Here is a 24024-nt window from a genome sequence, read left to right as displayed (position 1 = left end):
TTTAGGAATAAAATGTAACATTTTGGGTTTATATAGAAAAAGGGTCTTGAAATCTTGTTGTTTAGTTAAATGTCAGGCTTGTTTTTGTTCATCAGAATGTAAATTAGTTTCTGTAGAATCTGTGGTTACTGAGCTCCACAGGTGTCCTGCAATGCAGTGGGGATATTGAATGAATGATTTAAAGATCAATGTCTTGTTCGTGTTTTGTTTTTTGATGTGATTTTCCATTAACTTAATTTTTAAGTCAGGAAAAAAAAGGTTTGAATCTAAATAAAGCTGAAATGAAAGACAAAGTCTGACAGTTTATTTTTGAAGCTCAAAGGAGCAGAACTTAACACTGACCATGAGGCTTTTAAGCAGACATGTGACTGAAGAAGTATAATCACACTAAATAAAAATAGGTTTATGGAATTTAACTACTAAAATGAGAAGCAATAGTGTGTATGGATGTGTGTGTGTGTTCATATATACACTCCGTCTTCTCCTGTGTAGATCTCATGCTGACTAATGTTTCTCTTCCCAACTCTCCCACTTTCATTTTTTAATCACTTTTTAAAAAATCTCTTTACTTGGTTTAAAGAAGATAAAAAACATCTTTCTTATTTTATTTTTATTTGATCCGACTATAATAACAGTCACAAATTTGGACAATCTGAACCGAGCACAGTTCTCCATACTTTTAAAAGTAAAAGTTTTGCCAGCTTAACATCTAGAAGTGCATTTTTAAGTATTAAATACAAAGATTAATATTGAACTTTTGTGTATCACTGAGACATACTTTGGTGTTAGGGATGAGGATCGACAGTTTATTGCCATGATTACTCTTGCATGCAACGATTGACATTCCCCTTGATCCAGTTCAAACCTTTATTTCTTGGTTATGCTTTTGTTTCAGTTCAATATATGATTTGTGTATAACAAAACAACAATAAACAACTAAAAAATTCAGAAAAAAGTATTTTTCAAATTTGCTAATAATCAAGTAACGATGAAGAAAAACCTTTCAGTTGGCTCATACTAAACCTGGTGTAATGGAACGAAACAAATACTAAATATTTCTTAATTTAGCTCAACAACTGTTTTTCAAAAATTTCAACTTGAACATACTGGTAAGCAGTAGGGATGCAACCATTCACTTTTCCTTTGATTTGGTTTAATGATGTAATGTATGGTTCAGTTTTTGTTCATTCTGGCCTCCCTAGCATTTGCCTGCCATCAGTTAAACATCTGGACATTTGCTGATTACCCTGAAGCAAATTCTTGTATAAATTATAAAAGAATAAAAGCTCAAACAACTAAACTCACAAAAAAGCCTTGGTCATGTCAGACAGGAACAGTCAAAAATCACACTCTTCAAAGACTGAAGAGCAAGTTTCTATTAGTTAACTCCACAGTTTAGAGTTCACATAGCTTTGATAACTCTACAGTCAAACATTTATGAGCAAGTCCATCTTTTCTCAGGATTGTTATGACCTTTGCCTTAGTCTAAGACTTCTGCAGTACCACAGAGCCTCTTGGACTCACAGAGCTCCACTGCTCCCGCAGTGCTGGGAACAATGGAGAGATGGATTTGTTATTTGTAAGATTATAATTAAAGACTTTTTTTGGAAGCCAGTGATTAACTTCCTTCATTGTGACGGTTGATCTGCTAGCTTGGGTTCTTTTGTCCTCATTATGCAAATGATCCCAGCCCTTAGACATCAGCTCGTCTATCTGGTGTATCCTCGTGGATAAAGGAGTCCCTCTTTGATTTAATCTGGCCAAGAAAGAGCGTTTGGTTTTCTGGCCAACCAATCTACAAACAAAAATATCAGATTCCTTAACCGTCATCCTTTCCAAGACAGTGAAGGATGGGAAGGTCATGATGATGACATTTTCTAACAAGCAGGAAATTAGTAGTCACCTGAACCACAGTTAAGTCTCACCAAAGAAATCACTGCAATGCACTCCTGGATTATCTCACTGCATCTGCATCTATTTAAAAAAATGACTCATAACCATTAACTGTATATGAGAACTGGAACAAGTAAGTGTGACATCAACCATAAAAAATGGCTTACTTTTGGCTCCAATGAAATGAAGTCAATTAAGTCACCATTTTAGCTTTTGGAGGAGTAAAACATCAACCTAACTCATATATGTACATGTACAAAACCCCTATTTGTTCCAATTAACTACAAAAGTAAATTAACATATTTTTTTCAAAATAAAGTTTTTACATTTTAAAAGTAGGAGCAAAATTAAATCAATTTAAATAAAAGGTTATACTTTAGGATGATATTGTGAACTGATAGTTTTTTCCTGAGGAAGCATATAGACAGTTGCCACACTGGCCCCCCCTCACACACACACACACCACCACTGTCACTGCTGTCCCACAGAGGTTGATCCCTGCCATCACTCACATCTCAGGTGGGGCCAGACAGAGGCCACACAGGATTATCTAACCCTGTTCAAACTGGGGCAGGAGGATCAGCTGACGCTGTAATCAGGTGTGGTTCTTTCCACTATCAGTAACATCATGACAGTGGCAAAACATTTACATCCTTGGGTCCAAGGATGATCCCTTTGAAAGGAGTTTTTTTTTTTTTTTGAACTCTCCTCACCTTAATGTCAAATGTTTGATCTGGCTCAATTGCTGAAATTAAAAAAATATATATTTCCGTAAAAATGTTTTTATCTTTGTATTTAATACTTTATTTTTCAAAAAAAATCTGTTAATCCTTTCTTTTACAGTACAGTACTTACAGTGTACTTAGGTGGTATTTACATAGTACTTATTGTGTAACTACTGGGTACTTTCAGGGTATATACACGGTACTTTTAATGGAATTTACTGGGTACTTGCAGGGTGTTTACATGGTACTTTTTATGGGACTTACTGGGTATTTACATGGTACTTTTTGTGTCTACTCGGTACTTACATGGTACTTGCTGTCTATTTACGTGGTACTATTTAGTTCATACTGATGTGGTACATATTGGGTATTTATAGTATACTTACTGGGTATTTACATGTTGTGCAAAGTTGTCTTTTGTGGGGCGGCCGTGGTGCAGCGGTAGGGCAGTCGACTCATGATCGTAAGATTGCAGGTTCGATTCCCGCCTTCCACGCCCATGTGTCGCAGTGTCCTTGGGCAAGACACTGAACCCCACCTTGCCTCTGGTGGGAGGTTGGCGCCAGTGTTCGGCAGCGGAGCTGCCATCAGTGTGTGTATGTGTGTGTGAATGTGTGTGTGCATGGGTGAATGGGACTGTGACTGTAAAGCGCTTTGGGCCTTCGAAAGAAGGTAGAAGGCGCTATATAAGTATACGCCATTTATCAAGTATACGCCATTTATCATTTACTTACAACATGTAAGAACAAGGTAAGTACCAAGAAAGTACCTTGAATTTGAGTCTGCACTCGTATGTTTCATGGTTTTTCCCATGAATTTACCACAGAAACTACCCCTTAAGTACAATGAAACTGGACTGTAAAAGAAAGTCAGCCCTATTTCCACTCTATTACTTGGTACTTTCAGTAGTAAATGCTGGGTATGTTTACATATTACCTTCCCGTACAGTATATACACATGTGGCCTTCTGACCTCACCAAATGAGACAATGCTTACTTGTTGGTAAAGGTGAAGTAACTGCATTGTAAAAACATATTCTGGTCTGATTACTTCTTGTAACATGTGGCAAATGTAAAGAGAAACAAGACAGCAGTGAAAACAACAATCTTTAATATGAAACACTTCTGCAGCATACAAAGTGTCATCACAATGAAATTTGTTTTAAGTTCTCAACAAAACAGTAAAAAGAAGCATTGCAAAGAACAGATAATTTTTAATATTATTTATCTTTTCTTCCAGAGTTTTGTCTTGTTCCAGGAATGATTCGCAGTCCTTTGCATAGCTCATGAGTTTGTCACCCATTATGAAAACAGGAAATGGCCCCAGATCCTCACCTTTTCCAGCCAAAGTAATTTCTGCAATAATTGCAGTCAAAGCTATTTTATTTATGTCTATATTACACTGGCGACACGTGAGGGTCTTGCTTTTTGTCCGCCATAATTCCTTATCGGTATCGGTGCAGGACTTCTTCAGGATTTGTGACTACAGGAAAAATCACAATACAAGTTTAAATGAACATAAAAAGCATAACGACTTTGATGAAGTACAAAGTATATTTTAGTTATTTAATCATTTCTGTAATGAGTTTGATAAATCTCTGTGAATTCTTTATTGCTTAAACTGCTGAAGAAAGTGTATCATATTAAAGATTGTTGTTTTAGCTGCTGTCTTATTGCATTGTCTCATTTGGTAAGGTAAGAAGTAATCAGTCCAGAATATGTTTTTACAATGCAGTTACTTCACCTTTACCAACAAGTTAGCATTTTCTCATTTGGTAAGGTCAGAAGGCCACATGTGTATATACTGTACGGGAAGGTAATATGTAAACATACCCAGCATTTACTACTGAAAGTACCAAGTAATAGAGTGGAAATAGGGCTGACTTTCTTTTACAGTCCAGTTTCATTGTACTTAAGGGGTAAGTACCAAGTAATATTCAAGTGAACATACTCAGCATTTACTACTGAAAGTACTATGTAGTTGAGTGGAAATAGGGCTGACTTTCTTTTACAGTCCAGTTTATTGTACTTAAGGGGTAAGTACCAAGTAATATTCAAGTGAACATACTCAGCATTTACTACTGAAAGTACTATGTAGTTGAGTGGAAATAGGGCTGACTTTCTTTTACAGTCCAGTTTATTGTACTTAAGCAGTAGTTTCTGTGGTAAATTCATGGTAAATACCATGAAACATACGAGTGCAGACTTAAATTCAAGGTACTATATTTGTACTTACCTCTTTCTTACATGTAGTGAGTACCACAAAAGACACATTTGCAGAACATGTAAATACCCAGTAAGTATATTATAAATACCCAGTACCACATAAGTATGAACCAAATATTACAGCATAAATACACAGTAAGTACCATGTAAGTACCGAGTAGACACAAAAAAGTACCATGCAAGTACCAAGTAAGTCTCATGAAAAGTACCATGTAAACACCCTGTAAGTACCCAGTAAATTCCATAAAAAGTACCATGTAAATACCCTGTAAGTACCCAGTAGTTACACAATAAGTACCATGTAAATTGTAAGTACTGTACTGTAAAAGAAAGCGTTACCAAAAATCTCATGGTTGACTAGTTTTCAAGTTGATCACTCCATTATGGACTACTGGAAGAGAAAGAATTGTGTAAAATGAAATCATGTTTCCTTGTGGTTGTAGTTGTACTTGCATGCTAAATACCAGACACTTAAATGTTGAGATGCATTTCCTTGAAATAGAATATAATAGTTTTGGACAAACAGAGCAATGGTCAAAATGCACCTAGCTCCTGGTCGTATCAGCACTTTTAACAACTGAGTTGCCATATGCTTTTTCTGCACTTTAATAAAACTGCTTAAAAATGTGATTTTTGGTACAGCCATTCATACTTTACTGAGTCTAGCTTTTTTTTTTTTTTTTTTGCAGAATAACAACTACAGCTGCTTGCATGATGGACCTGAGAAGATATCCACTAGATGAGCAAAACTGCACACTGGAAATAGAGAGTTGTGAGTAATTATGTCCTTTTGATTTTCAGTCAAATGCAAGTTTGATTGTGCTTTATCATTTGAATACATCATCTGCCTCAAAAATGATAGAATAAAAAAATAAAATGATAGGCCGGTCTATTGTTTTGCTTTGTTTTGTTTTTTCTTTACTTGGAAACATCACAAAAGAAAGCATTTTGTTAAAATTCTTTATTTTACTTCTTTAAATCTGAGCAGTAATTGGGTAACTTTTATAACAGTGAGAACTCATTACATTAAAGTTCCTCAAAATGTGCTGTGCTTATGTAGCAGAAGAGGCAAAGAACCTGGTATTTTACTCTTACGAATAACCAGTGAGCCAAAGGGCTTACATGACCCACATTTCATTTGGTTTTTAGAAAAATCTGAACAATCCCTGAAAAATAACTTCTCTCCTACAAGTCAAGCTGGAGAGATCTATTGTTGCTATGGGCTGTTCTTGCACACGACTCCTAGTTACAACAGCAGTTCAAACTACTCACATTTAAATTGTCTAAAACATTTGTATCGTCTAAAGAATGTACAAGCCTGGTATCCTAACCATGTAGTCTTCCATATAAAATATAGATTTCTTTGGAAAAACAACGTTTTCCAATATGCATTTTTCTTTTTGTGGTATCAGTCCGGGGGGAAATGAATGGCTTTTTTTAATGGACATCTGCAGAAAACTCGAACATACTGTTAGTTTACATGAAAATACAACTACAAAAAATTGAATTTTCCTACTAACTGCTGGCAACTGCTGATCCACCGGAAAAAGTTCAGATGCTTTCTAGTTAAGGAGTGAAAAAGAAAAGGATCAGTGGAAAACAACGGGTGACTATAATGTGGATTCACAACTATTCTTCCAAATAAATAAAAATTCTCAAGCTTGCACATACTTCACACAGAGCTCAGCTTGATAACGGTGAGTAGACCTGAATTCCCAAAACATATAGACATTTCTAAAATGAACAGCATTTAATTGAACCACTGAGCTGGAGGGCTAACAGCTGGTGCGGGTAAAAGAGACAGAAGAGCTTTTGTAAAGTCAAGATCCCAACACTTACAGCAAGTTTTAGGGGAAAATGTAGCAGAGCCTTGATTAACAAATCTGCTTGCACTGCAGTAAAAGTCCTGTCACTGTGATATAAACCTCCTCATTTTCCACTACAGCTCAGCTGTGTGTAAAAAGCCGATGTTACTATAAAAAGTCTCCTGAGAACGCTGTGTCTAAGAGAATAGACTCCAACATTGTCATTGTCCCAAGTAATCTCTTTCCATACACAGGCAATATGTCTTTCCATCATAGAATGTCAAGTAAGTTTTATTTGTGAGCTAATATTCTGTAGGGAGGAAAAAACAAAACCAGTAAAAAGGAAAGGAGAAGCAAAAATTGCATTAGAAGAACTAAAACAAACTATACTGCAGCTCCAGAACTACCTTATTTTTTGGAGTATAAGTCACAGTTTTTTGCATAGCTTTGCCAGGGGAGCGACTTATGCTTAGAAGCGACTTATAAGTGATTGTTGTTTTTTTTTTTTTACATAAATAGGCTCATATGTTTGTTAGGTTGCAAATGTTGTTTCCCACTAACAACAGCTAGAGGGCACTGTAGGTGTGTCTTTCAATATTTGCTGCTAATAGAAGCGCAGAAGAAGAAGCACTGTCCAAAACAAACAGAGGAAAATATTATTGTTCAAATGTACCATGTAAATACCACTTAAGTACACTGTAAGTAATGTACTGTAAAAGAAAGCGTTACCATATAATTTATCAAATGAACTTCATCACAAAAACAAGCTAAACAGTTAAGACTATGCAGGTGTGTCAATATCTCTAAACATGTCAGTCATTTCTTCTGATTACAGATGGCAGGGTTGATAGCAACCAAGTAAAAAGAAGAACAAAAGAACTGCTTTTTAAAGGAGATTCAATGTTGGTGAACAGGATGTAAAGGGCAAGTAATTGTAGAGGGGAGCAAACCAATTAAATTGGCTTTCCAGTTGGTTTGATAAGGTGACCTCAGGCCAGGAACAAAGGCCTCCCACCGTCCTTCAGTAATAACACATGGCATGGTGTAATTTCTTACAAATCGGCAAAATTACTCTCTTCTCCTCTCACTGTTTCCATCAGTGTTGTTTCTGAAGTTTAACCCATAGACTCCAATGACTAAAGAATGACACCAATGCCCTTATTAGTAAAGTTGGTATTCAACATTCAACTTGACCATTAAAAAAAAAGAGGTTTTTATCTTTCAATGTTTGGATTAAAACAAACAAAAGAAAAGTTATGTAAGACCTCAACAAGGAAATTCTTGAAACAAAGAAGTGGACTTCGTATGTTGTTTTTTTCCACATTTGGCTTTACATATTTTTACTTTGTGTGTACACATTTGATCGTTGTGACACATCAGGAAAACGTTAAAAATGTTAGAAATTATTTTTTTTCCAAAATGTAATTTTAAAAAAATTAGGTTGTACTTAAAATATGGATATGAAGCATTTCCACAAAAGCAGATTTAAAAATTAAATAACAGAACCAATGGGTCAAATTTTATCACACTAATCATAACAATTCGATTTGATTAAAGTTAGAGTTGTTTAAAAGCAGACTGTTTGGATGCATTTACGTTGGATTCATTTTCCATTTTGCTATTATTGTAACATTAAAATATTTAGATTTTTGGCCGGAATAAAATTTTTAAACTTGCACATTTTGCTCATTTTCCATCATTCTCCCTCTATCTTTCGCCTCTGAACTGTATACTGTTTGTGAGTTGCGTAACACGAGAACTCCCCTGTTGTGAGATCAATAAAGTTAGGTCCTATCTTATCTGGGATCTCACCTGAACACAGTTCAGAGTATGACAGTGAGCAACAGAGAGGAATGAGCCAGGCACTGACTGGGTGCAAAGAATGACGTGTCACATCGACCTCAGCGCGCCCCAAGCATGCATCTCTGTCTTTTAGTTTGGTGTCGTGCTTATTTGACAAAAGGTAGTACCTGATTATGTGTTTATATATTTATACAGATACACACTGCAGTTTAAAATCCACTTCTTCACAGTCCACTCATTGGGTTTGAAGGTTGATTTAACATGCACCTCGAAACTCCCGAGTGTGCTTGCTCTCACCGTCTCAAGCACGTCTTCTGCTTCTCTTATCACTCTTAACATGCCTCTACTGTCACGATTTGGTTGTTGGTGTGGGCCTCAGAGGCAGCAGGCTGAAAGTAGGGTGGTGAAAACAAGCAAATGTGTTGGATGAATAGAAAAAAAAAACATGAAATGCCGGGTAAAACAGGCATAAAATACCCAGAAAATAGCAACAAAAAAAAGAAATAAGGAAGAACTAGAAGACATAACCATTCTGATATATATATTTTTTCTTTTGTTTCACAAAGATCTTCTTGGTGACTTAAAATAAATAAGGTCCCATATATATAAAAAAAATACTGACGTCCGTTCATTTTCATAAACAGTGGTTCATTTATTGTGAGAAAAGGCTAAACTATGGTAGTATAATTGGTTTACGCTAATTATTATTTTTTTATTTAATGTGTTAATTTTTACTAGAAAATGTTTAGTTAACACACAAATACTTGCCACTTATTTTACATTACGTTAGTAGTGTCAGTTACATGTGCATTAGTTAAAAGTTTAAAGACGCTTATTGAGATGTCAGTTTTTGAAACTGCACTCCTCCATCTCTCTTTTGGTGTTTTAGCTGAAGCTATATTTAGAAAAACCCTCTAGGGTATGAATTATTACCACACTCTGGGCTGGTGTTGTTTATTTAACTCATCTTCAGATGTTCCAACGCTGTCTGGGCATAAAGTCAGCTGCTGTTTGCTGAGTACTGCCAAACTCTGAAGACATTTTTAATTACACCAGGAACACCTTTAAAGTTGCTTTGATCTGTGCAAAATCTTCTGAGAGACACATAAGACTGGAGTGGCTTACCCAGTCTATAAAGGCTTATATCCTCTAAAAAAGGGTATGAGAAGAAAGAACATAAAGGAAAAATAATAATTTGAAGTGTCAATTGGTGTCATTTTGAGGTCTTCATGCTTCTGATCAGTTTATAATAAGCAAATTACCTGCCTTTTAGTTTGCTAATTGACTCACTTGTTTAAACTCATTAAACTTTTAATATTGTGCAGATAGAGATGCTTTGGACCAATCTAAAGCTTGGCGTTTTAGGGATTGACAATAAATCACGTGACTCTCAAGACTGAGCAGCGATACATTTTTAAGGCAGTGCTCTTTTGTTCTGATACATAGATGTATCTCCTCCTCACAAAAAACCTCCCAGATTACTTTTTTTTATTCTTTGGCAATAAAAAGCTGTTTTTTTTTAATCTTTTTCCAAAACCATATTCCCATTAAAACTAAATCAAATTGGAGATTTTTTTTCATAAACTTGATAAAATATGGCTTGCGGTCACATTTGGTCAAGGTGATAATGCCAAAGTCATCACTAAAAAGCTTTAGAATTGTGGTTTTATCTTCTCTGATTGTATCAAGAACCATTTCAGTTATTTTTGTCCATTTATTTTGCACTGAAGGATTACAGAATCTAGAAACCTATTGAGCATTTATTTATGCAAAAAAAAGGCACTCTATAGCCTTTCTTGTTTTGCTGTATTTTGCTCCTTAACAGCTCAAAATACATTGAAATACATATCACTTTTGTATTTGTTTCCTTACAATCTATTTTATTCATCCATTTATTTATTCTTTTTAACATCTTTATGGTGGTAGATAAAAGAAGTCTGTCCCAGCTGTCACTGTGTGAAAGCAGAATCCTATTAGTTCAAATTAATATGACTGGAAATGAGAATAAAGGCTGTCTATCAGTGCCAATCCCCCTGACATGTTAATTTATGCACGGCAGCAAAAATAAGGAAGAGCTTCTAAATGTGGTCGGTGCCGTCAGGTGGTTGAGTTATAAGAGGAAGTGTGGTTTCAGAGCTGGAAAACTGTTGATTGCTCTCCTTTTCATGTCACTCTCTGGTGTTGTGGCTTTAATTAGAGGGGACAATCACTTTCCTTTTTGTCACTGAAGAAATGAAAAACAATAAAAAATCTTTGAATTCCTTTTTTCTCCCCTACCATTCATTTACATCCGACTTCCCAAAGAATTCATTATGTCTCATAGACAATCATAACCGCTATGACCCATCGTGCATTGTTCTTTGATGCTGTGGATAAGCAGCTGAAGTCACTCAGCTCTGAATTCATCAAATAGAAAATAGATGTGGGAGTTTGGATGAACCAACACAGAGACTTCCTGATAGTATACATTAGCTGTAAGTGGGATGATTATTAAATATAAAGGTGGAGAATGGGGGAATGCATTTCAGTAAGTATATAGATACCTGCTTAATGTCCCAGTGATACCCCCCTTTCGTATACTTCTTTTACACAGACAAATTGGTTTATATCAAAATTATTAAACATATGTACTACATTGTATCATTGTTCCATGTTGACAAACAAAAACATACTTATGTCTGTTGAAATAACTAAACAATTTTGAAAGTTGAGAGTTCACAGTGGAATAAAATATGAAACATCAAAGACCCACTCCAATGATATTTGTGTTTTTCATGTATTTGAGGCCTTTTTTGATGATGGAGGACACATTTAACAATAATTAGGCTTAATATTGCCTTTCTGAGTATTTATTTAGTCAAATTGTTGTGAATCAGGAGCATTTGGAACTTATTTCTTACCACATTTTGACCAAGCACATCTGAAAATGAATGTGGGATCAGTGTAATTATGCCTTCAGGGTACAGGAGATTTTCACTCAATTGTGATTTTATTTTAATGAGTGATCTAAAATGCAAAGTCAGTTGTCAGTATGACAGAGAACGTTGACAAATACTGACCTAAATATGCTAAATGATTAATTTGCAGGCTTACACAAGAAGCAGATGGGACATAATTATGAGCACATGCCTCAGCAATCCCCACTGACACCTGTTCTTTTTTTCAGATGGTTATACCACAGATGACATTGAATTCTACTGGCGAGGAGGAGTCGGTGCTGTGACAGGGGTGGAAAGGATTGAACTGCCCCAGTTTTCCATTGTGGATCATAAACTCATCTCAAAGAATGTTGTGTTCTCCACGGGTAATGGAAATTGAAGCTTACAAGTACATTTTAGTCTTAAAGATACAGCATTTAATTTGAATTAAAAATTATGCATGAAAGCAACAACTATCATCTAAAAAAATGCAGCAGCATCTCTGGGGGTTGGTGAGCACTGTAACCTATTTAACATCTGTAAACAAAGAGAACATTGTTTGATGCACTAAAATATTCATTTCTTTGGCGTTTCCATAGTCATAAATGTGTCATGCAACTCAGCTTGTGTAACTGTGACAATAGTTGTTCTGAACGCACAAGATGCTGAACAAAATCACAGTCTAAAGAATGTAGAGAGATCCATTTTTGTCCGTAAGGTCTACAAATTTAGGGCAAACTCATTCATAATATAAAACCAGCTTTGTGTAGCATTAAAGTTCCAGTATGTTTACCCAACTTTGTCTTTGTTACAAACCTGATGCCATTACTTTATTTAGAGACTATTCAGACAAGGGATTCCCTTCAAACATGCCGCTGACTTATACGGTGAAACAGACCTCAATGTCACTCAGAAATGCAAACACAGCAGATGTGCTTGGGCATTGTTCCATCTCAGACTCAACTCCAAGGATGAACAATGTCATTGTTGACCTTATAAATAAATAAAATATTTACCATGAGATGTCCTGTTGCTGTCTGCCCAAAGCAGTTTCAAGAGAAATTATTTACAGGCTCAACTGTATGAAAAAGAGGAAAAATAAAGCAAATCACACACTTTTGCAAGTGGTGCCTAGTATCGGTTTTCTTTATTCATTTCTGCAAGAATTTACTAGTCTATATCATATTATAATGCAATAATATAGTCTATATTATAATACAGTATATTTTGGGAGCGGTATGTAGAACATGCTACTCCAAATAAAAACATATTATAGCGTTTTGGACTATTTAAAAATGTTTGAGTGCCATACTTTCTATTCTTTTAACATTTTTGCATTATTATTTTTAGAAATAGGCTCCATAAAGTTTATTGTAAGGTTCTCTTCACTTAATAACATCTAGCTTTTAACCCACATGAAAATTCAAACCCACTCATTTCCATAATTTTTTTTATCCTCTTGTCTCTCTTCACAGGTGCTTATCCCCGGCTGTCCCTAAGTTTTAAGCTGAAGAGAAACATCGGGTACTTTATCCTGCAGACATATATGCCTTCTATCCTGATCACCATTCTCTCCTGGGTCTCCTTCTGGATCAATTATGATGCCTCTGCTGCTAGAGTAGCTCTAGGTGAGCACCAAGTTCACATCCATAAATAGAAGTGTAAAAAAAAGATAGATCACTTGAATGCACCATTTTTGATTTTTTGGGTTTGTGATCATTCTGCATTAGACTATCCTGGAATAATTAGCGGCCTTTTTTTAACATCCCACTCAATGACTCCTCCATTAGGTTATTTCACAGATGAAGAGCTGAGACCAGAGAACAGAGCATGTGTAGGAAGTCGTGAAAAATAGATAAACAAAAGAAAATAATCCAAAACTGGGAGAGGGCATTGCTGTTTGGAAATCTCTGCTCACATTGCCTTCTACACAAGATTTAAAAACCACTTTCCTTTGACCTGGTTTTGGATCATTACACTTGTTCTGTGATGGCTCAGTCTGTCTCTGTGCAAAGAAAGATATGGCTGTGAAGCTCTTGCATAAGACTGGATACAAAATGGTTTTCTGAAAGCCTTGACGCAGCACAAGACAACAAAAAAGAGAGAGTAACAGGTAGAAAGAAACTGACGAAATGTGTGGTTTGTAAGTAAAACACAGTTTCAATTCAGGGGATTAATGGCTATATGAGGAGCTATAAGTACAATTATTGCATCATGCATGAACCTGATGCAAGCCAAAAGAAAACATTTATGTGATGCAAATATGCACACCTTTGGAAGTCACCTCTGATCCTCTGATAGTACGCTTCCCTTCAAAAAGTAAGAAAGCTTAGTTAAGATAGGCTAAATAAATAAAATACAAGTATAACTTGCTACTAAATTAGAATAAAAGCAAAATAAAGGTTAGATATTCCATTATTATGTTTTGACAATTTTTCAGTTGTTTATTGGTTTCATCATTCTTTATTTTCAGAATAGTATTCTTATTTCCATCTTTTTCTTCCTCTAGGTATTACCACTGTGCTCACTATGACAACCATCAACACCCACCTGAGAGAGACCCTTCCCAAAATCCCATACGTCAAGGCCATAGATGTGTACCTCATGGGCTGCTTCGTCTTTGTCTTTTTGGCCCTGTTGGAATACGCATTTGTCAACTATATTTTCTTTGGCCGAGGCCCACAGCGACAGAAAAGGGCAGCTGAGAAGACAGCCTTAGCCAACAATGAAAAGATGAGGATGGATCCAAACAAGGTAATACAGGCAGCTTTAATATCTGTGGTACGTTTACTTCCTAGAAAATCCCTAATGTAACAAAATTAGATTATGTACAATAAATTAAAAAGCAGAAACAAGAAAATACATTTTATATAACTATGACTTCTGATTAAACTGAAGAATAAGAGCATAAAAAAGTATTCTTAACTGAAAATGTAAAGATTGCATCAAACCAGATACTTAAATTCAGTATTTATATTTATTTTTCTTCTCTAGTGATCGTAAAATATTGGCAAATCTTTAAAGTCCTACTTAAATCATAGTTTAATTATTTTAATAGCATACCTAAAGTACTTTTAATTATGATTATGATATTATTAGGCAAAATAAAAAAATAAAAAAATCTCATCTTTTTTAGAACATAGTCTCTACAGAGCATCAGTAGTTCATCCGAAATTTGCCTCTGCATTGTGTGTGGGACTGTTGGTGTGGGGTTGTCCTGCCCTCATTTCATAGATTACATGGATCTAGTTGTCTACAAACAGATGCATCAGAAAGGAGCAGAACAGGGTACTTGTGGCCCGCCGACTGTTGAACCTACATCACTGCTACAAACATTTTCATACAGCAGCTTTTCCATCTGCTCCTGATTTACAACAGTTGGAATAAAGAGACTTAGAAATGCAATTTTAAACTTAATTTCTTTATATATGCCCTCCATCGTGAGAAAAATGCCACAACAGAATGTTAAAAACACAAAAAACATGATTTTTATTGGAGTGGGTCTGTAACGTGACAGGTATTATTCTTCTCACCTAATGCATTTCCTGTGATCTTTTCCATTTGTTGATGAATGAAAAGACTTACTTTCCATGAAGGAAATGTCAAATTTAATTCAAAACAAAGTATTCAAATGGAAACTTCAATAAACACTGGCACTACTCTAATAATCAACAATGGAAAGCCAGTGTTGTGAAACCAGAGAAGCCTTTAAAAGCTGGCTAAGGGAGCTTAAATTACACCACTTTCCAGTCATCAAAGCAAGGAAATAATAACATTATTTCAGTTTCCAGAACAGAAAAGAGCTGTCACTCCTTCAGTTGGAGGTGTGCCAAACATCTTCTGTCCTCAAGTTGCAAATAAAACCAGCCAACAAGCTTGAGCTGAAGGCAGGAAGTGACACAATGACAGCGGGATTACAAAGAAAAAGGGATGGTTTCGACTTGCCTGCTTTCTCCTCGAGCTTTGTCTTTCAAGGCAAACATGTTAGAAGAAGGCTGAAGAAAAGTGGTGAATTGTGTGGTGAATGGAAAATCCAACACAACCCTAGGGGTTTGATGGAATAAAAATCACCACAATAAGTCAGAATTAGCAGCTGTGAAAACTAATTTAGACATATATATCCACTTGAAGTAAACTACAAAATGTGTTTGTTTATTTTTGCTTTGCAGTGGCTTGTGGGAAATGTTGTTGGTAGAGACGATACCCTGTATGCTAGAATGAAACAACGAGATCTGGATGGTCATGATTCCATGTGGGAGCCATTTTTTGTAGATGATGCAGCGATTGGACTTGGCGATCAGAAGAATAAGGTAGAAAAAAAAACATTAATTATTGATTTATTTTTAAAAAATACAATCATGTTTAAATCATAAATGTTTTATATGTCAAATAAAAGAACTATAGTTGAAAATAAAACTAAACAAGTAATCTGAACAGGATTTAGGTTGGGCAAATTGCCGGTAAAGAAATGTGCTCTGGAGAAAGAATTATTTTAGGTGTTTTGGAATGCTGATTTTTGTTTAGCCTGGAGCCAGTAAATGTTAGTTCACCAGACACATCTAACTCTTTTCCTTGTGCAGATGGACCCACATGAAAACATCCTGTTGGGTACCCTGGATATCAAGAACGACATGGGTGTTACAGAGCTGGCTTTGGGCCTCAATGACCCAAGAAATACCATGTTAACTTATGACAGCTCAAATCTGCAGTACCGCAAAGCGGGCTTAGCCAGGCACAACTTTGGCCGGAACGCGCTGGACCGCCATATGACTCAGAAGAAGAGCCGGCTACGGAGGCGGGCTTCTCAGTTAAAAATCACAATACCTGACCTCACTGATGTAAACTCTATTGACAAATGGTCACGGATCATCTTTCCAACAGTTTTTTCTTTTTTCAACATTGTTTATTGGCTTTATTATGTAAATTAAGAGGAAAAGCGTCATCAGCCAGGGTAGGAACAAACAGCAACATGTATCGCTTCTTTCTTCATCCTCTTTGTTTTATTTTTATATTTACGTTACTCTGATACACTAAACTCAGTTGTTATATTCCAAACTGGAGCCAGGATGTAATGGAATTGAACATTTACCTGCTAACATGAAAAAGAGACTTTCCACATAAAAGGTGCCTGTTCCAAAAAAATTATAAATATTGCATATTTTGTGTATCTCGTAATCTTTTGTTGTTTGAATTTTTATGTTAGTCTTTTATTTTCTTTTTACATACTTACAAAATACTTAATTGCCAAACTCTAAGAAACATGAATTAATTGACATTAATCTTACTCACTGAAACTGAAATAGAAAAACTGTCAGAGTTTTCAGGACATTAACTCTTTTCTAAAAGAAATTTGACAAAAATTGTAAAGTTTTTGCATTTGTTTAACTTTATGCTACTAATGTATATTATAACATGTAATGGCCTGAAATACACTTTTACTGTGTCAAGTTGTATAAAAAAGTTAAAACTTTTTAAAGTGAATTCTCTTTTACTATATTACCTTTGAGGTTGTATCTAATAATATCCAAATACTATTTACCATTGTATTGAACAGAAGCAACAGTCTACATCCAAATATTGACACCAGGTAAAGAATAAAACTTTTCCTGAAAAGTGAAAGAAAAAAAAAAGTTTTCATATGTGAAATATTCATTTTAGCTATTCATTTTTTTCATTTGCAACATTTGATTTTACATCAGTGCACATGTATACAATAGAAGTATCTACATAAAGAGGAAAAATCCTGAAAGTTTATATGAAAATATCCCTGTAAAGCATTTACTACAAAAAAAAAGAGAAATGTACTTGTTTTTTTAGATTTACTCTTTTTTTAATTTAAAACACAAAAAACAGATTCGTATCTACTAAAACAGTACTTTAAAAATGTGAAAATATTTTATTGTAACAATAAAACACGGTGCTGAAAGTATACAAATACAAAAGGGCAATGGAGAATAGAAAGATCAAAATGTCAGAAAGCACAAAAAAACAGTCATTGTACATTTTCTTTATCTTATCTGTAACAAGTATCAGTAATATTTAAATTGTTCTTCTTTCCAAGGATCTTTTTGGGATATATTTAATTTATCTTCCTATCCAGATCCCACAATAGGAGAGCATTAACCTAAAACATCATCTTAAACAATAGATTAAAACTTTCCACTTTATGGTAGCACCACCCACCATCTCAGCATCTATGAGATTCTGTTGGTCCACAGCCCACAATCTCACACTTTTACAACAACAAATATCACCATGGCTGCATTTTTTCATTCTTTTATTGATTTATTTTATTTAAAACAATAAATATTCTAATGTTCTAGCATCAGGTGAGTGTAAGGCGACATACAGTTGAAAGGAAGAGAGCAACTTTATATCAATTGAGCTCAGTAGTGTAATGTTAATTATCTGATTTATTTTAGACAATATATGTTTGTCTTTCAGTGTAGATATTCTTTTCAATAAGTTCATTTTTCTTTCTCTCTTTCTCCTACAGAAGCTAATTTAAGCCCCTCTTCATTGTTCAATTTCAAAATAGTAAAATATACAGATTTTTTGCTTTTGCAATTCTATCCAGTAAGTTTGGAATCACAAACTTTTTCAAATGTGTACCCATGTAGTTTTTGATTTTCCTATGAGAGCAGTAAAATCCTGAGGATGTTAAGCCTGGTAGTTTGCCAGAAAAGTGATCTAAAGCCATATAGACTGGACAATACCTCCTCTCATGTCTGGTGCTAATTGGACTTCAGATAATGTTTTGCATTTGCAAAGAAAAAAAAATGTACTTGTGAAGAAACAGAAATACTGTAACATATTCAAAACATCCCAAAGGGTATTTTCTTGTGTGTATCTAAAGCATCAACTTTGTCTTGTTTATTGTTTTAGAACCCACAACACATGAAACTAGCCGGATAACCTTTAAAGGGGAATATTCTTGTTTTTAGCTACAGCTGCCTTAAAAATACTAGTTTAAAAACTTCTAAACTGACAAAATTTTTCACAACAGATTTTAACAAAGTACAAAAACTGTTTCCAGAGGACATTGGTCCATATCGACATGATGGCTGGCAGACTCATTGACATTTTCTTTGAATGATGGTATCATTCAGCTGTCAAGGGCACAACCATGGTAGAAAAGTATTGTTTTTAGACCCAAGTCCATGCCTTTTAATCCCCAATTGGACAATCCTAAAAAAAAAACTTTTGAATATCCCGGTTCTTCAAAGGTCAACTTGGAGTTTCCCAAGGAAAAAAATATGATTTTACACCCAAATAAATGTAGGTACAGTCAAACATTTTAAAGGCTTTTGTTTTATTTTTTAATGATACTACCTGTGTTGGCTGTTTTAATCAATCTTTTCGATTTGAGTTTTAATTTTTGCCTAATTAGGGGCATTGTGTTTGTGCTTGGAAGGTAGTGGATTCAACAAAACGATTGGTCTTGCCCAGTCCAACTTTTTCAGCTTACTGTTAAACTGGGGTCAATGTACTTCAGGCTTTTAGACTAAAACAAAAAAATCCCAACAGATTGACTTCAAAGTCACTGCATTGTGCATTGAAAAGCACCAAAATTGCCTAGAAATCTCAGAAGGTGTAACAGCCGCCTTCTGACCAAATAGATGCAGTAATGCACAAAGTAGAAAACTGGCTATCCCTTTAAGTCACTTTTACATTCTGTACATGCTTTCTTGGTTGCAGTATCTTAGGTCTATACTTCTACTGTAGGCTAACCCAGGCCAAAGTTTACTTGCTACTGAAGCAAGGAAATCTACTGTAGAGATGATTATCTATTGAAGAAATATTGACTATATTGACTTCATTCAAAACGCCTTTACTAACAAAACTAATATTTTTTTCTCATTTAACCAGACCTTAAAGTTCACAAGAGTCCCAGTGAATCTGTTATTGCTGAACAATTCAGACAAGCTTGTCTGGCATCAACAACTACACAACACAGACTCATAAGTCTTCCCATCTCCTTCTGCAGTGCTTTGTTTCACCATTTTTTCATTTTAAGTTTAATTTTAGTTTTTATTAGAACGTTTATTTAAATCCTTAGCTGCGTACTGAAGTAGCAGCATGCTGCTGCCATGATTAATGTTAAAGCACAACAGCACTGATGGTGCAGCCTGTAGGATATGACCTCTTTTACAAAGATGTATTTAACCTTTTATCCCTGGAGAACATTGTTAAAAGGCAAAAAAATAGTCTCTTTTTAAAGATATAAAGAATTACAGGATAACGTGATGGTAAAATGTCCAAAGCAATCCCTGAGATCTAAAACCAAACTTTGATCAAATGTGTGAGATTTTTCAAATTAATTTCACTGATTTCAAATTAGTGCATTAGCCTTTTGTTTTTAACTTACATTTCTTTTTAATTTAAATATATTTTGATAGAAAATGCTTTTAGACAAAAAATACTCTAACTTCACATACATAAATATCAATATTTTTAGTTAAATTTGATGAGCTTGGAAAGTAAGAAAATAATTTATAGAAAGATTCTGCCAATTTTGTTGATTTTGGCGAGGTTGTTTTCTTCTTAAACTTATTTTTTAAAGCTTATTTAAGTACAACAAATCTTACTTGACAACTTTAGAATAGAAAGATATAATTCAAAATAAACAAAAGCGTTTAATGGATTAGTCAACATGTTCAAAATCCAGCTCTATCAAAAAGAATACATTACATTAAATATTGCTTTACTCTATAATTTTGTTCTGTAACGCAATATTTATTTATTACAACGCGCCCTACAGTTAGGTTTCTGACTAAATCTTTTACGTATTTTCCCAAATGGATCATGTAAATAAATCAAAAGAGAAACCCTCATTTTTGAACTTTAAAAACTGCGTCTGGTGTGTGATGTCAGTGCAATACTTGAGTCTTCCAACTTTTTGATTTATGCATTTATTTTTTTCAGATTTAGGTACTTATGTCCATGAGAACATATTGATTTTAACAATGTTTTAAATTTGTTCTAAGAATAATGTTTTGTTTCGTTTAGATCATTGGATCGAAACTGATAGGTGTAAGAAAGCTAACTAAATAGGGTACCTAAGATAAGAGCATAATTAATGTGAAAAATAAGAAGGAAGAGAAGCCAAACTAAGAATCGTAGAAAACAAGAAGAGAATCCATCTTAAATATGTATATATTAGGTTGATTAACAGCCATAAACTGGAATTTATTCCCCAAAAAATGAAGAAAAGATAAAAATCATTTAATATAATTTTTGTTTTAATGCAAATAATGATGTGAATCTCTGTAAATAGTTTATTTTTGAAGGCTAAACTGTATTTTTCTTTGTTTTTTTGCTATTGCTTAAGTCTTTTTTCTCCAAAGAATAAACAAGTATTCTTGAATGTAGGTGATTACTTTGCAGGATACATTCGGGTTGGCACAGTTATGACCTTGCACCAACAATTAGCTGAAGAAATGTATGCCATCTGTATTTCAAACACCCATGCAGACACTAAGCCACATAAAAGGGGAAAGTAAAAAAAATAGTCTCTCACACTTTTATAACTAAAAAGAAGAATTTTCATTTTCCTTTTTTCCCCAAACTCTTAGTCTATTAGCTTGTTTTCACTGTTTTTTAACACACTGAAATGACATGAACTTGGTTTTAAGCACAGTCATAACATCCTAGTCTTTAACCCACTGCTGCCAAAGTTCAATCAAAAACAGCTCCAAACAGGTCTATTTCTTAACCTTTACAAAAATATTCTGTTTGGTATTTTAAAGTCTATCTGAGTGTGAGTGTCCACAAGTGAATGTTGGCCAGACGTTTCCAAAGCAGTTCTGCAAGTTCTGCTCCATGAGTTCAACACTTTGTATGTTTTTGTATATCACAGTGCTCTTTTTGTTGCATATATTTTTATACTTCTATATATGTGTGTTAAAAAAAAAATCACTGTTGTTAGGGAAAGCCTCCTGGATTCATTTTCTTTCTTTTTTTGCCATTACATTGTTTTTCAAGGACACAAAACCTTTTATGACGTATTAGAAAATATTTCCATGTCTACTGTGTGAAAAGTTTGTCTGATTGGTTTTGAACAGATTTTCTCCCCCCCCCCCCCCCCCTTGGAACGTTGCGGTTTATATCAAGGTTTGATGATTTCAGAAGAGAAACGTTTAAACGGATAGACTGACCAACAAGACACATCTCAGTGACTGTACGTTTGCACACATTTACAGAACAAGCCTTAGACTCCTCTACTGGACCTCACCTGAAGCAGTTTTTTACCCTTTCAGAACCCATCACCTTGAAAAAAAATAATAATGTGCCACTCACAAGAACATCCCCAGAAAAGCTGAAAAAGCTGTATGTTTTTATTATGGAAAAATACTGGGAATTCCTGGATTGTCAATAAATATTGAATACACTTCTGAATCTGTGTGTTTATTATTTATGATTAGAATGGTATAAAATCTGCATAAATTATATGTTTTTATTCTATGCCAAACAGATTTATGGCTATATATATTAATTCCAAAATATTTATACACCCTTTCAGTGCTGAAAACACAGACATGTATTAATTTAATACACAGAAGTGTATTACATTTGTTCTTTGGTCATGCAGTTTATAAATACACTTCAGAAATTACTGCACGGTTAATCTCTGTCCAATATTAGGTCTACTGAATATTTTGAACATTCCAAGGTGTTTTGGTGTTAATAAGCAGCACAGTAGATGCATCTACAAATTTCACTGAATTAAAGTCAAGAAAAAAAGCCGACTGCTATCCTGCCATCCCTCTAGCCTATGACAAATAGCTTTGGTTAAAAAATTAAGCCTGTTTTTAATATCAAGTAGGATGAACTTCCCACATTCTCAAATGTGTATTTCAGAATGCAAAAACAATTTAGGAATTTCAGTTTGTCCAGATTTTCTAGATATACACGGTAGTATTAAAAAAGGGAACAACAATCTGTTGTACCTTAAAGTACTTTAGAAAGCCTTTATAGCTAACCGTATTGTTGGACTACAAGGCGCACCAAATTCTAAGGCTTACAATATGAATTAGCAGAGAATGAACACTCTTTTTATACATAATGCACAGCAGATTATAGGGCAAATGTAGCAAATCAAAAAGGATATATAATGGGGTATTTCTCAAAGGTTCCAAGAGGTGGAAGCCAATTGAGTTGATGGGAAGTTTTTAGTTCTAGCAAGGTTGCGTCAGGAAGGGCATCCGGCGTAAAACATTGCCAAATATACCATGCGACTTGTTCGCTGTGGCGACCCCTGATGGGAGAAGCCGAAAGAGGAAGAAGGAGGAGTTGTTACACATGTACAAATCTTTATCTGCAACAACCAGCCTTTGCAGACACAGAGTACACAGAGAGTCAAATTTATTCAGCTCACTATCAATAATTCTCATAATTATTTAGTTGTAACACATAAAATATAAAACTATACATTTGCTTTATCTGTTCATGATGTTATAGCACAGTACCCATCACTCTGTCAGGCTCCTAACTGCAGTTTACTTAAGGCTTGAGAATCTATAGTGTTGCAGCTTTGTAGTTTACCATAGTTGTATTAAAGCAATTGACAGATTTGAGTACCACAAAAAAAAAAAAAATTAGTTCATGGTCAGCAAGTCAAAATTTATGACTTGCTGCTTAGTGAATTATAAGGCGCACAATTTTTGAGATTAAATGGTTTTAGGCACAACTTTTATCCAAAAAAAATACAGTACATGGTGTGGGAATTTTATATTTTTTTATTTGTTTCCCAAATGTTCAATATTTAACAAAAAAAAAAAAAAAGGTGACACATTTTATGTTAAGATTCCTTAAAAAGCTCTGTTAACGCATTAACAAGCATTATAATAGAATTTTAAGGGTGTTAGTAAGACATTTATTAGTACAATAAGTCTAACATGGTTAATTAAATTACTACACATTTACAAGCATTATTAATAGGATGTTTTTAAGATGGTAATGATACATTTATTGGAATTATAGTTGCCTAACAAATGTGTCAGTGTTAATAAGGTTGATAAGATTTATAACAACCTTTGTTAACAAATTAAGAAGTATTATTATTGTTTGGAGTTATAGTAAGACATTTATTAGCATTATAGATGTCTCACACAAGCCAAAGTGTTTATAAGCTTATAAGTTTTATTAACTAACTTAACAAATTAATAGGCTTTATTAATGTGTAATATGCTAGTAAGATATTTATTAGCATTATAGATGTCTTGCAAATGCCTAAAAGCATTAATACGTTTTTTTAACATCTGAGTCAGTGTTAAGGAATCTTAATATAAAGTGCTACCAAAAAAAACAAAAGCGCCTTCAAAGTAATGATGCAACTCTTTCCTGGAATAAAATCCATCGTACAATTTTCTTTTTTAAATACACTGTCTAATTATAAACTGTCTAAATCTAAACATTAGCCATTTATTCAATTGTATACATAATATTCAATGTCTGAGATCTAAACATATTTTCAACATCAACTGAAGTAGAAAGAGTTGGACCTTTGTCAGTCCCCCTTTTCATGTCCCTTTAATGATAACCTATGGAGACAGTCAGAGGACACACACTCCTTCAGCATTCTAGACAGGCATCCCATAAGCCAAATCATCTGTACAGACATCTTTCTCTGGGATAGAGACTTGCACGTAAACAT

At 34.4% G+C, this 24024-nt stretch overlaps 1 protein-coding gene across 1 annotated transcript in view; it reads left to right on the top strand.

The window, feature by feature from the left end:
• The window catches only part of LOC101167169 (gamma-aminobutyric acid receptor subunit beta-2), a 59718-nt gene extending 36767 nt beyond the window's left edge, over nucleotides 1-22951 (top strand). Inside the window, exons 5-10 of the mRNA XM_004084208.4 lie at nucleotides 5533-5615; nucleotides 11618-11755; nucleotides 12845-12997; nucleotides 13879-14123; nucleotides 15539-15679; nucleotides 15950-22951. Coding sequence (XP_004084256.1) covers nucleotides 5533-5615; nucleotides 11618-11755; nucleotides 12845-12997; nucleotides 13879-14123; nucleotides 15539-15679; nucleotides 15950-16297 — 1108 coding nt within the window. The 3' untranslated portion in view covers nucleotides 16298-22951. The remainder of the gene's footprint in view (nucleotides 1-5532; nucleotides 5616-11617; nucleotides 11756-12844; nucleotides 12998-13878; nucleotides 14124-15538; nucleotides 15680-15949) is intronic.
• Nucleotides 22952-24024: the final 1073 nt, after the last annotated feature.

This window comes from Oryzias latipes, chromosome 14 (genome assembly GCF_002234675.1).
Source record: "Oryzias latipes chromosome 14, ASM223467v1".
Classification (NCBI taxonomy): domain Eukaryota; kingdom Metazoa; phylum Chordata; class Actinopteri; order Beloniformes; family Adrianichthyidae; genus Oryzias; species Oryzias latipes.
Note: the sequence above shows the minus strand (reverse complement) of the source record. Positions and strands in the feature narration are given on the sequence as shown.